Here is a 17693-nt window from a genome sequence, read left to right as displayed (position 1 = left end):
AGAAAAAAAACCAAACAACAACAACAACAAAAACAACGACAACAAAAGACAAGCCCTCCGTAAATTAAAAGAAAAAGAAAAAACACAAGAAAGCTGAATTAAATATCTAACACCTCTACAACATCAGCATGTTGTTTTGCTCCATTTCTTCCACATCACATTATTTCTTGAAGGTTCTGATGATTCTGATTACTGAGCTACATTTTCTCTCACTACACCTTGATTAATTTCAAAGAGATCACTCGTGAAATACATTAGTATTCATTGTATAAAATTTTGGCAGAAGTGCAGCTCTATATAGTAAGCCTCTGAGCCACACATTTTTTCTAAGACAGAGTGCTGTACCCAGCTTAAATAGAACCTTACTTGTAGACTAGTTAGTTACATTTGTATCATAGATCAATGAGTTAAAGGTGGCATGTTTATCATTGGTAAATGCAACTAACATAGCTTGTTTCACCTAAAAACCCCAATCTAAATGTTCTTTTATTTCACTAAAGCAATTTATTTTTCATTTCATACAATTCAACTGCACCAGATCCTGATGCTTTAACACATCAGAAATTCTCCCTGAAGCCAAGAGGAAATGCCTTAAGAAACACAAGTACCTCTCTGAGCAAACTCAGAGCATCTCAAGTCACGCTTCTTGTTTATTGGCAAATTTCAATATTCACTGTTGAAAGGCCAAAGCAACAAGACCACCAGTGGTAAACAAACTCCATAGCCTCAGTCTGGCAATGTTTTTGAACAAAACTTGGTTCTGTAGGCTGCAGAAAGTTCAGAGAGAACATAAAGCTTTTATCTAGATCTTAGGAGTTTGCTACTGGTTAGTTTACCCACCTCTTTCAAAACATTATTTTCCTTCTGTACTGCATAATTAGAATATATGGATGAATAATCACCTAACACTCAGTGTGTAGCAGCAGCTCAAACAAAGAAAACAAGAATAAGCAAACCTCTCTTTATGCAGAGATTTCCAGGCACTAAACAGACAGTGTTGGGAGGCTCACTAAGGAGCAGAACACACAGTGACCACAGCCCTGGGGAAACACAAGGACTCTCATTCTACTTGGAAAGTTCTCCAAGTCCAGCAGTGTTTGGCTGTCTGATCAGTTCATCACATGTGGCTAGTGAGATGGGAATGAGGCACACGGGCTCACTGGATGAGTTCAAGGGAATGACACTTGCACAGACACTCAAAGAAGTATAGTGCATGTAAGCATTCATCTGAACCATGCTCTTAGGCTCTTGCATTTTCTTAGACTTCACAGAGTTTATGCAACCTTGTTTTGTGAAGGGCCTTTTGGAAGTTCAAATTCACCAAAGTTTTCATGTAGAGCTTGTCAGAACCAGTCACTATATTCTAAACTTTCTTTAATGAAAGCTATGTTTTTCAGTTCTCATCACATCAAAAAGTTAAGGTGTCGTGTAATTTCAACCAGTTCCATCCATAGTGCTATAAAGATAACTTATCTCTAATTTCAAGACAACTTCTAATAGCTTTTTAATAGACTGAATGCAGGTCGCTACCTTAGTCTAAAGGAGACAGCATAATTTTGTTAGGAGCTTTTCCTTCTGTTAATTGCTTCTTAATCACTGGAGATCTACACAAGCCACAACCTCTTTTTCTTCCCTTCTAAAAATACATCCTGTCATTTTCTTCTTAGATTTTTTACGACCTACACATCAGTAAGAAAAGTGCAATGAAAGAGTCAAATCTATTGCTCCATTACAAAGGGAAGACACAAAGCCACTGACATCCTGAAGTTGTATCCATTCATTTCTTTAAATACCCAATGTATTTTCATTTCACTGCTAATGTACTAAAGAAGAACCACATATAACAGCTATTTTTGTAAGCTCTATAATAAGTTCTACGGATGGTCTTCACTAGATATTAATTCAAAAATATGTAGAACTGGAACTGGGATGCAAAGAAACATGGCCTGCCAAGACACCATTTAAAGGTATTTTTGTGAAAATGTAAGGTAAGAGCAAAAATATTAAAATCTGGGCTTGGATCTTCTCTGCAGTGTAAAGTCCGATCAACAGAAATTACCTCTTGATTACAGTGTACTGTATTAAATCAAATGCAAATTAGATGTCAACTTGCTAAATCTTGCTTTTTTCTTCTTTGAATAAAATTGCATCAGTAATACCTGAAAGGTACAATTGGCACTTAGACACTGGTGGGGGAGGAAAGAATGTGAGAAATTCAAAGTGTGGAAACCTAGAAGAACATGCATTATCCCAAGCAGAATCAGCAAAATAACACTACTCAATTCCTAAGTACAAGTTCTGTGGACCAAAGGAAATATAAAATAATTTTCTGTGACTTTAAATAAAAAAAAGATATCTCTCACCAAGACCATGAAAAAGAGATTTTATGACCACAAGCCATACAAGAAAATATTAGAGCCATTTTTTAGCTGGAATGTCAAGATAGTATCTCAGCTAACATTAGTGATTAATATAGCAGATATTACTTTCATTAAAAGCAAAAATGTATATATACCCAGACACCTGAACATAACAAAAACTACACAGCAACAAAAATATCCCTTACAAAACAACAACAAAACAAATCTGGTGACTGGTTAATATTCCTCCTGGCCTTTAAACCTCAGTATTTACAGTATATGAAGCAGTGAAAGCACTACAGAAAACAGCCCAGTCTCCTCATGCTATGGTCAGCTAAGGGGATAAATGATCTTCTTGATCTGGGAGACTTCACTTTTCTTGGCTTAGCTTGGCACTGTGAAAAAGAACAAACAACTTTTTGCTTCTACTGAGAATTATTTGTTGATTTGCAGACAGATGTCCCCTTGATCCTCAGAGGCCATCTTAATCAGATTTTTCTAGTAGATATTCTTTCATCTATTCCCTGATATCTTTACAAATGACAGCTTTGTTTCTTCTATCACATTAAGATATCACCTCTTGCCATTTTGCAATAAGCACCACTGGGACAAATGCTGTGAACAGCTTTGCAACAAATGAAGCAGGGTAACCTCAGCCACCTGGAGCATCTGCCTTCTGCAGATCTGTCACACCCTCAGGAGTGTTGTACCAACCACAACCACCATTTCCTGTAGTAAAGCATCACTCACTTCAGCCCTTCTGTACTGTACTCTATTATCTTTGCCTCACCTTGAAATTAGAGGCTTTAGAAAGAACCTAATGTAAAGCCTTATGCCCACAGCAGCACAGCTGGTTTGTTTCTCAAAATAAACCTTGCTTCATATTCTACAAAATATCTTTGGATAGAGGAAGGTAGGGAGTTTTGAATTTTATCTTACTGTACTCACTGAAAATCTCTTCCTCAGTTTTGATTTTTGTTTGCTTATATTTTAAAACCAGGTTCCTCAGTTGAAATGTCTTTGATATTTACATGCTTAAGGATTGATCCAGCTCAGGTATCAAACACAGCACATGGAAATAGAATTCTCACATTTCTTTCTAACTTCAGGGTCCAAAGGAATACAGACCGTAGGGAGTTTTACCCAAAGGACTGGAGAAAACAGTACGTTCCGAAAGAAGCAATTTAAGCAATGAGTACACAAAGCAGTATGTAGTTGCGCAGACAACAAACTCTAGATACTGCAAATAAATATGAAATAAACCTAGCAAAGGCCTCCTCATTTTCCTGAGAAATACACGACTTATCCAACTTGAAGGTATAGGCATAGCAACATTTCATCGCCTACCTGTGAAAGCTATGACTGTACTGAAGAGTCTCCATGTAACTAATACAGTACTGCAAGTGCTGATGTTTTTTCACCCACAGGTATAATTATTAAGATTCAGAGCACATTTCTCAGCCATGACGCATACTGAAAAATGACCTCTCACCTCAATACCAGACAATCTTCTGCACACACAGTCCGAAACCAGACACAAAAGTATAACCTCAGTAATCATCACATCCTGATGCTTCTCTGCCATTCCTTACCCTTGCTTCTCACTGTTTACAATCAGCAGGTAATTCCTTGATGCCATTCACCCATTCTATGAGTAAAATGGCCCCTTTTGCTTTACAAACACTATAAACACACATGTAACTACAAAAAAAAAAAAAAAAAAAAAAAAAAAGAAGCATTTAGTTCTCTGAACTCCAGCCAACATACATTCCTTCTAACCTGTCAGAATCTTATTCCCCATTCAATATGCATCAACTCAGACAACAGCTTTCACGAGAGACTGGAGCAAAGATTTGGTGCAATTGCTTGAATCCCTTTGGGACATGATGCTCCACCACTGTCAAAAGCTTTTGGAAAAATACTACCCTTTACTTGACTTGCCCCTAGTTGGGAATCTATTGCTTTAAACCCTTTTGCCGTTTCCTTCTCATTTCCCAAATTCATAATCTGTGCATTAGATACTGTAAATAGATAGCTAATATTTAAGTAGCAATTAGGGACTCACTGAAATGATTGCCACGACTGTGTGTTGGAGTGTGGCATATCTAGCCCAGGATGACCACCTACTTCTCCATGGCAGTTCTACTCCTGTGTTCCTGTACTGGACACTCATGCTAAACTTGCAGTGCAATTCCAGTAACTCCCTTAACTGAAATTTCTGCCACTGCTGGTCACTATACTGGAGCTATATAGAAGTCAGTCTGTTTTTCTAAGAGTCATGCACTCCTCCACATGCATGAAGGTGTTCATGGAATACCTGCAGCATACTATCATTTCTAAGCACTCACTCATCTGTTCACTCCTGCCTATGGATACCTCTCCACTTTGTGCTGCCTATCTCATTCTCAGTGCTTTGCCTATGACAGTAGTGACTAGCATTCCACTAATAACAGAATAATGGCAAAACCTGTCTCCAAAACCAACAACGCTGCTCCACTAACCTGCGGCTCACATACTCACACACTGAGACAAAAGAGTAGCCCAAGGAATAATGTTGTGGGTCTGTTGGTTTTTGGTTTGATGGGTTTTTTTTTTCTTTGTCTTTTTTGATGCTGCAAAAACATGAGATGGAGAAAACATCATTGGATGGAAAATTAGGGCATTTGGCTCCACATTGCCAACAACTCTCAGAGTACCGTGCCTTCACTCCTCTCTGCACAGCAAAATGTCTCTCAGAAGACTTTATCAGAGATCCCTGCCAGGAGCATATCTGGGCTTCAGCCAACAGCGTTACATGCATTAAACGATGCACATCTCCAGCTCAGCAGTCAGACACATACATGCTGGAATCGCACAGCAAAGTCAGCAAAAATTCTAACATCAAAACTTTCCAGCACAGGTATCGCAACTGTGTTGAACATCACAAATGGTAATGATCACATAGCTCAGTTATTTCAGCCATGGCCAGCTAAACAAAACAGGCAAACAAGAAGCTTAATCAGAAAATAGAATCAGATCCTAAATAGAAAATGACAACAGCTCTGTAAAAAGCATCAAGCTTACACTTACAGAAAACAAAGCATTATAAGGAATGGATGAAAAGAGATACTTGACAGAATCTCTGGATACCAATCTGCAGTTCACACTGGATGCAAAAAGAAAAGGCAGCCCCTCAACTGTACTATGGTAATTCCTCATTTCAGGTAAAGTCAGCTGGCAATAGCTAAATCTTATCAGTACACTGAATTATGTATTTGTACATACACCTTAAACATATATTTTAATTTCACCTTTTCAATTGAGTAAGTTATCAGCACACATTTCACACTTCTCAAGTATCTCTGAATTTTTAATTAACCTGATATCATTTCCACCAGGCAGGCAAAACCAATGAGCAACACACAATTCATATTCAGAAGTAAATGCACCTGCTTTTCAATGACCTTTCTAACCGATGGTTCATTTTACCCTCTCCATGATGTTAAAGCCAATTTGAGTCATACAGTTTTAAGGCATTGCAGTCCCTTCTGTTCACAAATAACATATGAGGGATTGCTGTGAAGTTGGTTTGAGGGGCATATTTAAATGCAGCATGGCAAATAGAATGCGTTACCAAAATACATCATTTTACTTCAGACATGCATCAGCTCACCATCAGCTTCCATTAGACAAGATTTTATCAGGAACATTTAAGCTTTAAATCAAAGTGATGTCCCGCCTTTTCAGTCTTCAGACTATGTCAATGAAGGAACAGTACCATAGATTAACTATAACAAAGTGTTTATTTCCAAGATTACAGACATCAGAAGAAAAAAATGCAGCAAAATTCAGTGAGACTATGAAGGAAGTCTTCCCTGAACTACCTCCTGTTCCTGACACCACTATACCTTCCAGGAGTCAGCAGGTAAGAAAAGGGGCCTGGTTCAAAGATGGTTTCTACTTCCAATATGTTGTTTTCTTTGTTTTCTCAGGGTATGTGCCTTCAGATGGCTGAAGCTGTTTCCACAGAAACGTGACATTCACCTAGCCACTGAAATACGAATATGACATAAGGTATATCTGCTAAAGGTTTCAAACATGCTGATACAACTAAAACGTGATGACTTTTGATATCCAAAAGTCCACTCATTTTCAAATCAGTTTTCAGGTCGGATTTCTCAATGTTATCATCATTTGCTTGAGCAGTAGAATCCTGATAAATCCTATACATTTCCACAGAACAAAAACCGTTCCTTCTGGTTTCAGATTTCTAGATTTTATACACAGAAGTTAGTTCCTTCTGATATACATTCCTAAGTTTACTGATATACCAAGGGTGCTGTGTATGTTGTGTTTCCTTTACTTGGTGTGCTAACTCACATTTTACATCAAAACAATACAAAAGCATGAAAAAATAGCCTTCAATTGCAGTTTTGTCATGCATTTGTCAATTTTAAACCATCACTTCATCAATTTAAAGACTGTATTCTGGTTAAGAAAGCCCCTTTACAGCCATAAGAAAAAAAAAAAGATGCTTTTAAGATTCACAGATGAAAGAACTGTAGGCAGCTGAGCTGAAAGCTGACCTAAAGCTACTGGCTGCTTGGGTCAGCAGAGAACCCTTGGACAATGCAGATACTGGTTTTGTAGAACCATTTTCATGTAGATAGGACACATACCAGCTACCCAGCATCACTCTGATTGTACTATGTCCTCTGAATAACAGACATTTTGGAAAGGAATGAATAAACAACACATCAGAGAGGGTAATTAGCAGGATTAGAGTGGACTTCTGAAGAAGGTTTTACTCATATTGCTTGAGCATGCATGCTGTCCTATTGTTGAATATCAGTAGCTTGGGAGCTTAGTTCAGTTTAAAACAAATAATTCAAAGCCATAGGCAAGAAAAAGAAGGATTCAAATTAATTCAAGATGATGAAAATATTAACAGCCTATTTTATTCACAAATCATAAAAAAAAATCTGACAAATAGAAGTATGGGATTTTAGTATTCAATCACTTAAGTACATCCATAAAAGCTATAGTTTTCAGAAGCTACTCAAAGCAAATTTGTTGACTATTGGGTATAAATCACTCTGTATTATACCAGAACAGCCGAGATTTAAACAGATGCTGTTATACACTAGTTATTTAATTATTGGACAAGCTCTGGATAAAAAATGGTTCCAGTGATTTTTTTTCCAGTGGCTTTTTAACAGTTATTTCTAGTAATATGCAAAAGAGAAAATTCTGTCACTGGGTTATTCAAGTGAAATTGAACTGCAATACATAAAGACCAAAACAAAATACAAAATGTGTTGTTTAGAGAACCTAACTGGAGTTCTGTAAGGAATCCTGTAAGATCCCTTCCTTCTACTTAAAGGTAGGCAAGGAGCCCATTATCTCTGTGAGACAAACAGAAAGGTGGACCTATGGAAGAGTCTGTCAGAAGCAAATCTTGAAATAGAAAAGATCTAGGATAAGGCTGAAAGGAATCAAATCATCACTAGCAAGTTGTATTTCAATAATTTATGGTTCTGTAAAAACTTTAAGTGACAAAGGCCACCAATTTTTAAGTAGAATCATTTATTAAGAATTCCAGTGAAAAGCAAGAATCTGAATTCCAAACTAGTACACCAATAGATTCTGAAAAAGCAGAAGGTGACCCTGAGCTTGCATCACAGAAATAGGTGTAATAAATGTTTTCTCACCTACCATCCTTTGTAATTAATTAAAAGTGTCCACTGAAAGCTGAAATCAATACATCACTGATCACTTAAAATTTCCCTTGTTTAATATAAGACTTATAACATATAGTTTTTCAGTAAGGGAAAAGCAGCTATGGAAGAATCAAAATACATATCTTCATTGAAAAGAAAATATTAATCAGAATAAATTGAAAGCAACAAAATGGAAAGCAACTGTATCTTAATGCATCATGTCTTATTTCTCGTTACCAAAGAAACTGAGTTTAAGCAAAACTTTACCTTTCTCACAATGATTTCCTGTGAATCCAGAAGGACAGACACATTTATTAGGAGCTACACAAGTTCCACCATATCTGCATCCTTCTTCACAGAATGCTGAAAAATGAAAGGAATATGTGATACTACTTAGTATTTTTTCAAATCTGTAATGCATTTGCAAGCTACTAACAAAAGCATCCTAATTCTAAACAGAATCAAAAGTATTAAAATTCAATCCAACTGCAAACATAAAGAGAAGTAACTCATTTAAATGATATGAGGGAAAATTCAGATTACACCATCGGCAAACCACCAGTAAAAGATTAATAACCATCTGGAAGAGAAGAGGGAAAAATATGGCATACAATTTTAAACAGGGATGATCTTTCAATTATACCTAATGTGAGTACTACAATTTCAATGCTCAGGTGATCCACAGGCTGGACAGATGCTGTTAACTGCTTGTTTCTTGCTTCTATCAAATGCATTTTATTGTAAGGTCCGTAAACATAGTATTTTCCTTCTGGTTTTTTTTGTAAGTGCTCTTACAAATTACAAACCTTGAATTAGCGCACATTTTGTGGAATCAAAAAGTGAATTGAGGCTCCTGACTGAAAAGAGAAGGTGTCATGCACAGGACAATGCCTCTATTGAAGTGTGGTTCTTGACAGAAATGCACAAGTACTTCACAATTGTACATGTCAGATAACTAGGATTTGAAACAAATGATGCATCTCACAGCTTTTCTAGCAAGCGTAGTATTTCTCAGTTATACATGTTTGGCAGGAAGTCCTTGATACACCACTAACTGTGCAATTCAATGATACTTTTTCTTCTTCCCTTTTGTTGAATGTGTATGCAAGAAGAGAAACTGAGGTGAGAGGAAATGAATCTGCAAGCATCAGGACATGATCAGTTTGGCACTGCTCACTCCAACAAAAACTTGATTGAGGCTAAGTGTGGGCCCTGAACCCACAAACACAATCCTCGCTCTCTCCTAGATAGATACTGAACTTCACAAGTTAATCAGTGAGCTTAACTGCACTTATGAGGGAAGTTACAATAAATATTTAAAGAGTAGCTCTCTGCACTTAAGCTAATAACAGAATTAAAAAGTGTTTTCTGCAAGCTAAAATCACAGATGGAGCATTGGCAAAAAGATGTTACAAATGCTATGAAAAAGCCTGAAGTGCTAGATAACAGAATAAATGTTTTAGATTTATTTTCCATTGCACTAAAAAGAAAATTAACAAGAGGACAGTACTGAGGACTGGGAAGCATCTTTTGTAATTTTAAAATGCTTAGAATCAAAAGAGCACATCATCTTATCTTCATGGAACTCAGAGACCAATATACTCTAATATAATCTGTAGCATGTCATACTGTTTTATGAAGGATAATATGGGGAGAGGAACGCTGAAGTGATTTAGAGAAGATGGCAAGAGGGGAACATAAGCTCTCCCATGACTGGCACAAGGCAGTGGTGTGGAGAAAGCATTGTTCTTGTCCAGTAACACTTCCTGCTCATAGACACACACACTCCACCCATGAATCTGCTGAAATATATCTACTTTGAAACCACTTGAAAGAGAAATAAGGTTTAAGAACAGCACTTAGTGATCCTTCCTCATTAAATACTTGTAGAAAAGTATGATTCTGCAGAAAGCTGAAATTAGTAGTATGAAAGAAAACATGAAAAACATGATGAGATGTAAAAAGGGCCTGCTGTAGCTCTTGAGAGAGTTTGCTCACTTCTAGTCTCAGCACACTCAGAAAATGAGCCATTTAACTTTATCTACTTTTTTTTTTTTAATTTGAAAACAAAGGGAAGCAGAGATTGTCTTGAATTAAAGTTTCTGCACAACAACCAAGGAATTGGAACTTGTGGCAAAGCAGACATAAAGGGTAAAGAAAGAAAAATATAATCAGCCTCACTGAAAAAAAAAAAAAAAGTGAATAGTTTCTTCACAATATGTACCACATTGAACAGGGAAAGAACTATACCAAGTTCTCAAAAAAAAAAAAAGTAATAAAGAACTTAAAAATATATTTATTTTCTATAACAATCATGTATGTTCAGCTTCTTAAAATAGAAGTAATAAAGGTCATAAAAAAATAAGCATTTATTATCTATAACAATCACACATGTCCACTGGAAGTCATCAGAGCTGGAGAGAGAGGCATTTATTGACAGGGTTTGAGTAAGAGCACTCACACTTTGCTACCATAACCAGTACAGTGAAAGGTTCACTTCCTACAATACATCTATCCTGAGGAATGCACAGCATGCTCATGCTTTGTTCTGTTCTCTTTTAAAATAAATAGGCAAAAAAAAAAAAAAAAAAAAGGTTTCTGGGTTCCTGAGATGGGATTGGCGATCTTTTCAGTGCAAAACTTATGTTCCATCTGTAGCAGGGGAGTCTTGACACCTGCAGGCACCGCCAGGCATGATGTTGACATCGGGGAAAGAGATTGGGATGCCTGCCATGGGTCCTCCTAGTCCTTCCTGCTTATCGATCCCCAAGCATACATCCTGCGTGCATATGCAAACATGATAGAGCACCTGTTAAGCTTTTCAAAATTCATCTCTCCTTTACATACCATATAATGTAGTAATTTAATCTTGTTAAAAAAACAAACACACAAGTATCCAACAAACAAAAAGCTAAAGGGATCACAGCATTATAAGTTCCTGTACTGCCCAGTATGGAGGAGTCACCCAGGAACTAGCCTATCATAGGGATGTCAGAATGAAGATGCAACTGTGGAAGAAGCTGGGCAATGGTTGCAGAATGAAAGAATTTAATGTTTCTTTTCAATTTCTGTGGAAGCTGAAAATGTCCCTGCAATCCAGACCAGCTGCTCTGAATGATTTGTTTTGGTTGCTCAGGCTTTGGTGGCTTCAGGGGAGGAAGTTGTTTCTTTTTATATTAGAAAGGGAAATGTCAAGGAAGATGTCCACAGTTACCCTGCTGTTCCTCAAATGACTCTTCTACAAACCCTCTAATTCCTGTATTGTAGGTTTGCAGGAAGAGAGAACATCAAAACCACAAATCTGTGAACACGGTTACAAAATCAGCACGTTTGTCTGAAGGCTACTTTTCTTAATTGTCAGAAATAAGAGCTTAGGCAGTGCTGATAGCACAGCTCTGAATGTTAAGAATGCTCAAAATCCACTACAATAGGAACCCAATTTCAACTGCTTGTAATTTTACCAGCTTCACTCCTTTGAACTTTCTTCTCTAACAGATTTCTACCTCTGACTGAAAACTTTTAGAACATAGCATCAAAATTAATTCCTTTCCAGCAATGATGCTTTTCCTTTGTACTCTCAGGAGGAGGGATCAATTAAGGAAAATCTTTACATCACTTCTGTACTTACGCCTTACTCATGGAACAGAGGACCCTACAGGAAGCAGCTGTGACTGAATAGTAAATCAACTGGAGTGTCCATGCTCTCATAAAACTACCTGCTTTGGTTCTTATCATTTCTCATACATCTTATAGGCTGGGGAATCTATGACTTGCACTGTAGTTTAGACCCTCCAAAATCAAAACACTATTATGGCTGGAAAAAGCACAAACAGTACCTGAGAGCTACCGATTATAAACCTTGGCTGTAGTCTCCCTCCTACTCAGAAAAAGTTAACACAAGAAAACTAAATCACAGTTCAATCATTCTTCTAATGTGTTCTCATAAATAGATCCAGCCACTAAAAGTATTTTCAGTCTGGAAATCTTGTTGAAAATGAATATGGTTACTGAATTTACAATGAAGGTTTTGTGAGGAAAATTAAGAGAAGATGCCATTACAGTAAAGACTATGACAGTAAACCTTTGTTTTAAAGTCGTATTCTGTATGTAAAAGAAACAGAACCTACTAACATCAAGAGATTTCTGCCCAAGTGAACATTACTCTCTGTAACGCTAATGGATTTCTTTCTCTATAGTCAAAGCCTTTATCATATCAAGATCTTTCCTAAGTAGATATAATTTCTCTGCAGAGGAGCTGAATTTCTGAAGAATTTCCTAAATGATGAATCTGCTCAATTTGCCATTTTTGCAAAACGTTGCACGGACAAGAAATTTTTACTTTACAGCTCCACAAAAAAAGCAACAGGAATACACCCACAGACTTGGCACCATGTCCAGCACACGCTCAACTTGCACACCCACAGTCAACTTATTTTTGTCTGTCCAGATAAATACAATTATCTCTGTTCACAGTGAGGGTATTATGGACATCCCCAAAAAGGAAAAGAATGCTGCTTTCTTAGAGGAAGACATGAAATTTTACAAACTTTTTCTTTTTTTTTTCCCCATTTTTTTTTCCTCAATCTAGTCACTAATGCATAAGACAGCCAGGATGAAAGCAGCATGTCAAGTGCAGCTTCAAATACTCCATATTGACTGTTATAACCTCTCTTTGGCACTTTGCTTATAAGATTCAGAAAAAGCTGGGCAGTTTGGCTTTGGGGTTCCAATGTATTGTCCCAGAAAGCTAAAGAAGTTACCTTTGATATCCTGTTTGTATGGTAGTACCCTATGATACTTCACTGTGCTCCTACAGGAAAGCAGGTACTGCATTGTGGAACTCTCATTTTGAGAGAGCTCTTACTCTTACTTCTAAATGTACGACAGTAATTATTATACATTATATGACATATAGTGAAAATATCTATTATAATAATTAATTCACATTTTTATTAAAAGAAAAGACAAATAAAAGCAAGTAATTATTCTACAAATTTAAAGGAAAATTACTTGACTGTGAAGAGATACAAAAGTCACTTTCCCTAGTAAAATTGACATATATTAAATATTATTTCCTGATCTACACCAAAATTAACTTTTCAATAAAGTAACAGTAATTAATTTTACCACAAAATTAGTTTTATAAAAACTCACATATTGAGATGCTGTTAATAAATGTACTTTTTAATAGGCCTATTTCTCAGCATTGCTTTCATACAGCACAGTTCACACATCTACAGCTAAATACATCAGTCACTACAATGTGCCATGGGCATATACCTAATACCTAATAGGCATGGCCTAATATAATGCAAGCATGACTGTTATTTATTGTACTCCCTTTCTTTTCCTTTATCCTACCAGCTCATTAATTTAAAAAAAAAAAAAAAAAAAAAAAAAAGGAAACTCCATTAAAATAGAGGCACCTAATTTATTTAGGGTCTCTTTTCTTCCACCTGAGCATGAGCAAATATTTGAACTCACAAGTAATTGTCCAGAATGGACAGTCCTTGGACAGTCCTCAGCTCCCGGCTGAGGGAGCTGGGATTGTTTAGTCTGGAGAAGAGGAGGCTCAGGAGAGACCTCATTGCACTCTACAGCTTCTTGAAGGGAGGTTATGATGAGGAGGGATTTGGCCTCTTCTCCCAGGCAACAAACAGGACCCGAAGAAATGGCTGCAAGTTGTACCAGAAGAGGTTTAGATTAGACATAAGGAAAAACTTGTTCTCTCAGAGAGTGGTCAGGCACTGGAATGGCCTGCCCAGGGAGGTGGTGAAGTCGTCATCCCTGGAAGTGTTCAAGAGGCATCTGGATGAGAAGCTACAAGATATGGTTTAGTGGCTTGTGGTAGCAAGAGTAATGGGAGGATGGTTGGACTAGATGATCTTATAGGTCCTTTCCAACCTTGAGATTCTATGATTCTATGATGATGCTATGATTCTCAGCAAGTCTGCTGATGAGACCAAGCTGTAGCGCGTGATCAACACACCAAAGGGACCAGATGCTGTCCAGAAGGACCTAGACAGGCTTGAGCAGCAAGCTCAGGTGAACCTCATGAAGTTCAATAAATCCATATGCAAGATCTTGCACTTGGGTTGAGGCAACCCTGAAAAAGATCTGGGAGTACTGGTGGGTGGGAAGCTGGATGTGAGCCAGGAATGTGCCCTTGCAGCCCAGAAAACCAACCATATCCCGGGCTGCATCAAAAGAAGTGTTGCCAGCAGGGCAAGGGAGGGGATCCTGCCCCTCTACTCTGCACTGTGAGGCTGCATCTGGAGTACTGCATCCAGCCGTGGAGTCCTCAGGGCAGGAGAGACATGGACCTGTTGGAGTGTGTACAGAGGAGGGCCTCAAAAATGATACACGAGATGGACCATCTCTCCTATGAGCACAGGCTGAGAGCTGGGGATGTTCAGCCTGGAAAAGAGAAGGCTTTGAGGAGACCTGAGAGCAGCCTTCAGTATCAAAAGGGCACTATAAGAAAGAAGGGGACAGACTCTTCAGCAGAGTCTGTTATGACAGGACAAGGAGAAGTGGTTTCAAACTTAATGAGGATAGATTTAGGTTGGATATAAAGAAAAAAGTGTTTTACACTGAGGGTGGTGAGGCACTGGAACAGGTTGCCCAGAGAGGTGATGGATGCCCCATCCCTGGAGATTTTTAAGGCGAGGTTAGATCAGGCCCTGGGCAATCTGATCTAGCTGTGCATGTCCCTGTTCATTGCAGGGGAGTTGGACTAGATAATCTTCAGAGGTCCATTCCAACTCTAAGGATTCTATGATTCTATGATTCTACATTCACTCTTCTTGCTTTACCATTAGACCTGACTGGGGCCTTCATCGATAAAGCATAACTTTATTTACCTGTAAGAAGTAGGATTAAAGGTACTCTATACAATTTAATGAAAATATACCTACCAACCTCAAAAAATCAACCTCACAAGTATGTTATTAAAAAGAACATTGAATAACCATTAAAAAACATCTAGCATCTATAAAACATCTTGTTGTGGTATTTATGAAGAGCATTATGTTTTGAAAATGTAAAGAAACTTCAGGAAGAGCATTCTTACTTGTGGCTGGATGTAAGCATGTTACTTTACGGTGTTAGTCTCAGCAGTATTATTGTGAAGGCTGCTGCAATCCCACAAGCCCAACAGATGAAACTGAAAACAAGTACTTGTTTTGATAGCTAAAACCTATGAATAATTACTTGATTTACTACTCCACTTTCTGTGCAGTGATCTGATGGTGACAATACTGGAACGTAGAAGAAGAAAATATGAAATAAAACAACATTGGCTCTCCTGGTGGATGAAGGATATGTAAAGACATCCTATGAAGACATTACTAGACATGGAGCAGTAACTTTAAACAAGCACATTAGAATTTAGGTATTACCTCTTGCTGTCTTAACATTACACTTCTGGTGTGCCACAAGGAACATTTTCAGTGGTATCTCTGAAAAAAATTTTTACGGGCTTTTGCATCATCTTTTAAATCACATTCATTCTGCCAAGCCATTCCACCTGAAATAAAAAGCCTTTTTCAAAGGATGATTGCATTTTACTGAACAACACATGAAAGACAGGAATTGTCAGTGTCAGAGATCAGAATCTTCTGGCTACAGGAAGGACTCGCTTAGCCTGTTTGTCTTCCTGTTGCACGAAGCATTCAGAGCTCATACACAATACCCATCCAATCTTCACTCCTTATCAAGAAAGATGCCATGTTAGATGTAGATGTTTTACCACTAAGGAAAAGAAGTAAGAGTTAATCTCAATTTATAAAATCTAGCTTACCTTGCAGTCTCTAACAGATAAAGGACTGTATTCACTAAGAGACTACCAATCTGGCAACCAAGAGATGAAAATCTCTGTATCCCATTAGCAATACCCCAGGATATTCTGTCTCAATCATATCAAGTTTATATAAGGGAAAGCAAGAACAACAAAGAAAACAATGAAAGGGAAAAAAAAGACCCACAAAGATTCAATTACATTGCTAAGGCATACTAGAGCACTTAGGTCTGGACAACTTGCACACTCTTTTATTCTTCTTCTGAACTTTGCATTTGTTGGATTAAAAAGAGAACGCAATTAACTATTAATAGGATGGAAATAATGCCAGTGCTTATCTGCATTTTCAATTAGAAGTCTTTTCATTAGCTAAAACATTACCACAAAAGCAGAGTTTTCTTGAGGGAAAAAAAAAAATGTAGATTTTTAGCAATTATTTTCATTTTCGCAGTGGCAAAAGGCCTGTTCAAATGGCCATGTAGGTTTACCTGGGATAATCTTATCAAGTACATTTTATCCTGAGATGTAAGGAAATAAGATAAAAAGAATAAATTTTGATATTTTCAGCTATCTGAGATAGCAGCCAGATTTTTCAATGGGAAAAAAACACTGAAAACTGAAACTTCACTGAAAGATCACTGAAAACACAGATATTGTTCCCACCACTGCACTGAAATTTCAGCATAAACGTTTAGATTGCTTTTGCTCAAGCTGGTGTGACAGCAGGTGTGATATGCATCGCCATCAGCCTTATAATCATCATAATACATCGCTACTACATGATTCCTTTCATCTTAAGCTTTTCCACATTATAAACAATTAAGCCTTACAACCCCCCAGTGAGGCAGACACATTAAGAACCTGAACCTGCTAGGCACTATTTTTTTATTATTATTATTTAAAGATAAGAGTCAACTACAAAGATATAGTTTAAAAAAGAACATATTTAACAAGCAAGAGCAGAAATGCAAACACAGTCCTTGCTTGTATAATCTTTGGCTGAGCCAAGAGCATTGTAGAAACCCACGGGGCCACACACTGCTCATGTCAATTAGTAAAACTAAATCAATTTACATAGTGACTAAGAATTTACCCCCAAAATTCTTAAGCTCCAAGACTCTGAGGAATACATTTCTGTGGCAATTTATAGGAATGCACCATTGGCTTGTGTTCCTGCAGACACAGAATCACACCAAGATTTTAGCTATTAGCTAGGAAGAATGTGCAGCACTGACTGAAGTTTCTGCCACCTGCCCCCTCTCTCTGTAATATTTCTCTATGGAGAACACTTTAGGAAGTCAGAGGTAAGGGAACTGCAAAGGGAGATGAAGATAAAATACAGATCCTTCGTTGCTTCTTACAGAGAAAAGCCTCTGTGGGCACAAATCTCACTGCAACAATTCTGCATCAGCTGCTCTGTATTTTGCTGGATGGGCACTAGCACAATGTTGTCGTGCTTCAAAAAGTCAAAGTGGTAATAAGATAATCTCTACAATTGGTGTGGGTGGCCCTTAAATCTGCTTTTCAATTTTTCAAAGGTGTACAGTACTTCAAGGTTGGTGTGCCTGGCCAAAATTTTCCTCCCTGATGTACACAGAATGTTCCAGATCCTGCATGTTTGCCTCACAACTTGTCGATAGAGCTTCACTAGTGCCAGAGAGCATATGCTCTATAGGTATTTTTAGTACTTGAGATTCATTTAGAATGATAAGGTTAACATAAATGTGAAATATCCTTCTATGCTATTGCCTGCAAACTATATACGGTATGTTTTTAATGTAGAAAAAAACAGCCACTTAAATGGCAGCTGTAATCTTCCTATCAAGTAGTGTGTGC

General features: G+C 37.5%; 1 protein-coding gene and 1 non-coding gene across 10 annotated transcripts in view; both read right to left on the bottom strand.

Moving 5' to 3' along the window:
- Positions 1-17693, bottom strand: part of NELL1 (neural EGFL like 1) — a 286028-nt gene that overhangs the window by 54960 nt on the left and 213375 nt on the right. For all 9 annotated transcript variants that reach the window (XM_001234166.7, XM_015286235.3, XM_015286242.3 and 6 more), the window contains one exon: positions 8327-8422. In XM_001234166.7, the coding sequence (XP_001234167.3) occupies positions 8327-8422 (96 nt within the window). The remainder of the gene's footprint in view (positions 1-8326; positions 8423-17693) is intronic.
- MIR1775 (microRNA 1775) lies at positions 15659-15747 on the bottom strand. Its single transcript, NR_035276.1, has one exon. It is a non-coding gene; the product is annotated as a microRNA 1775 (primary transcript).

The sequence above is a fragment of the Gallus gallus genome, chromosome 5 (assembly GCF_016699485.2).
Source record: "Gallus gallus isolate bGalGal1 chromosome 5, bGalGal1.mat.broiler.GRCg7b, whole genome shotgun sequence".
NCBI classification, from domain to species: Eukaryota; Metazoa; Chordata; class Aves; order Galliformes; family Phasianidae; genus Gallus; species Gallus gallus.
Note: the sequence above shows the minus strand (reverse complement) of the source record. Positions and strands in the feature narration are given on the sequence as shown.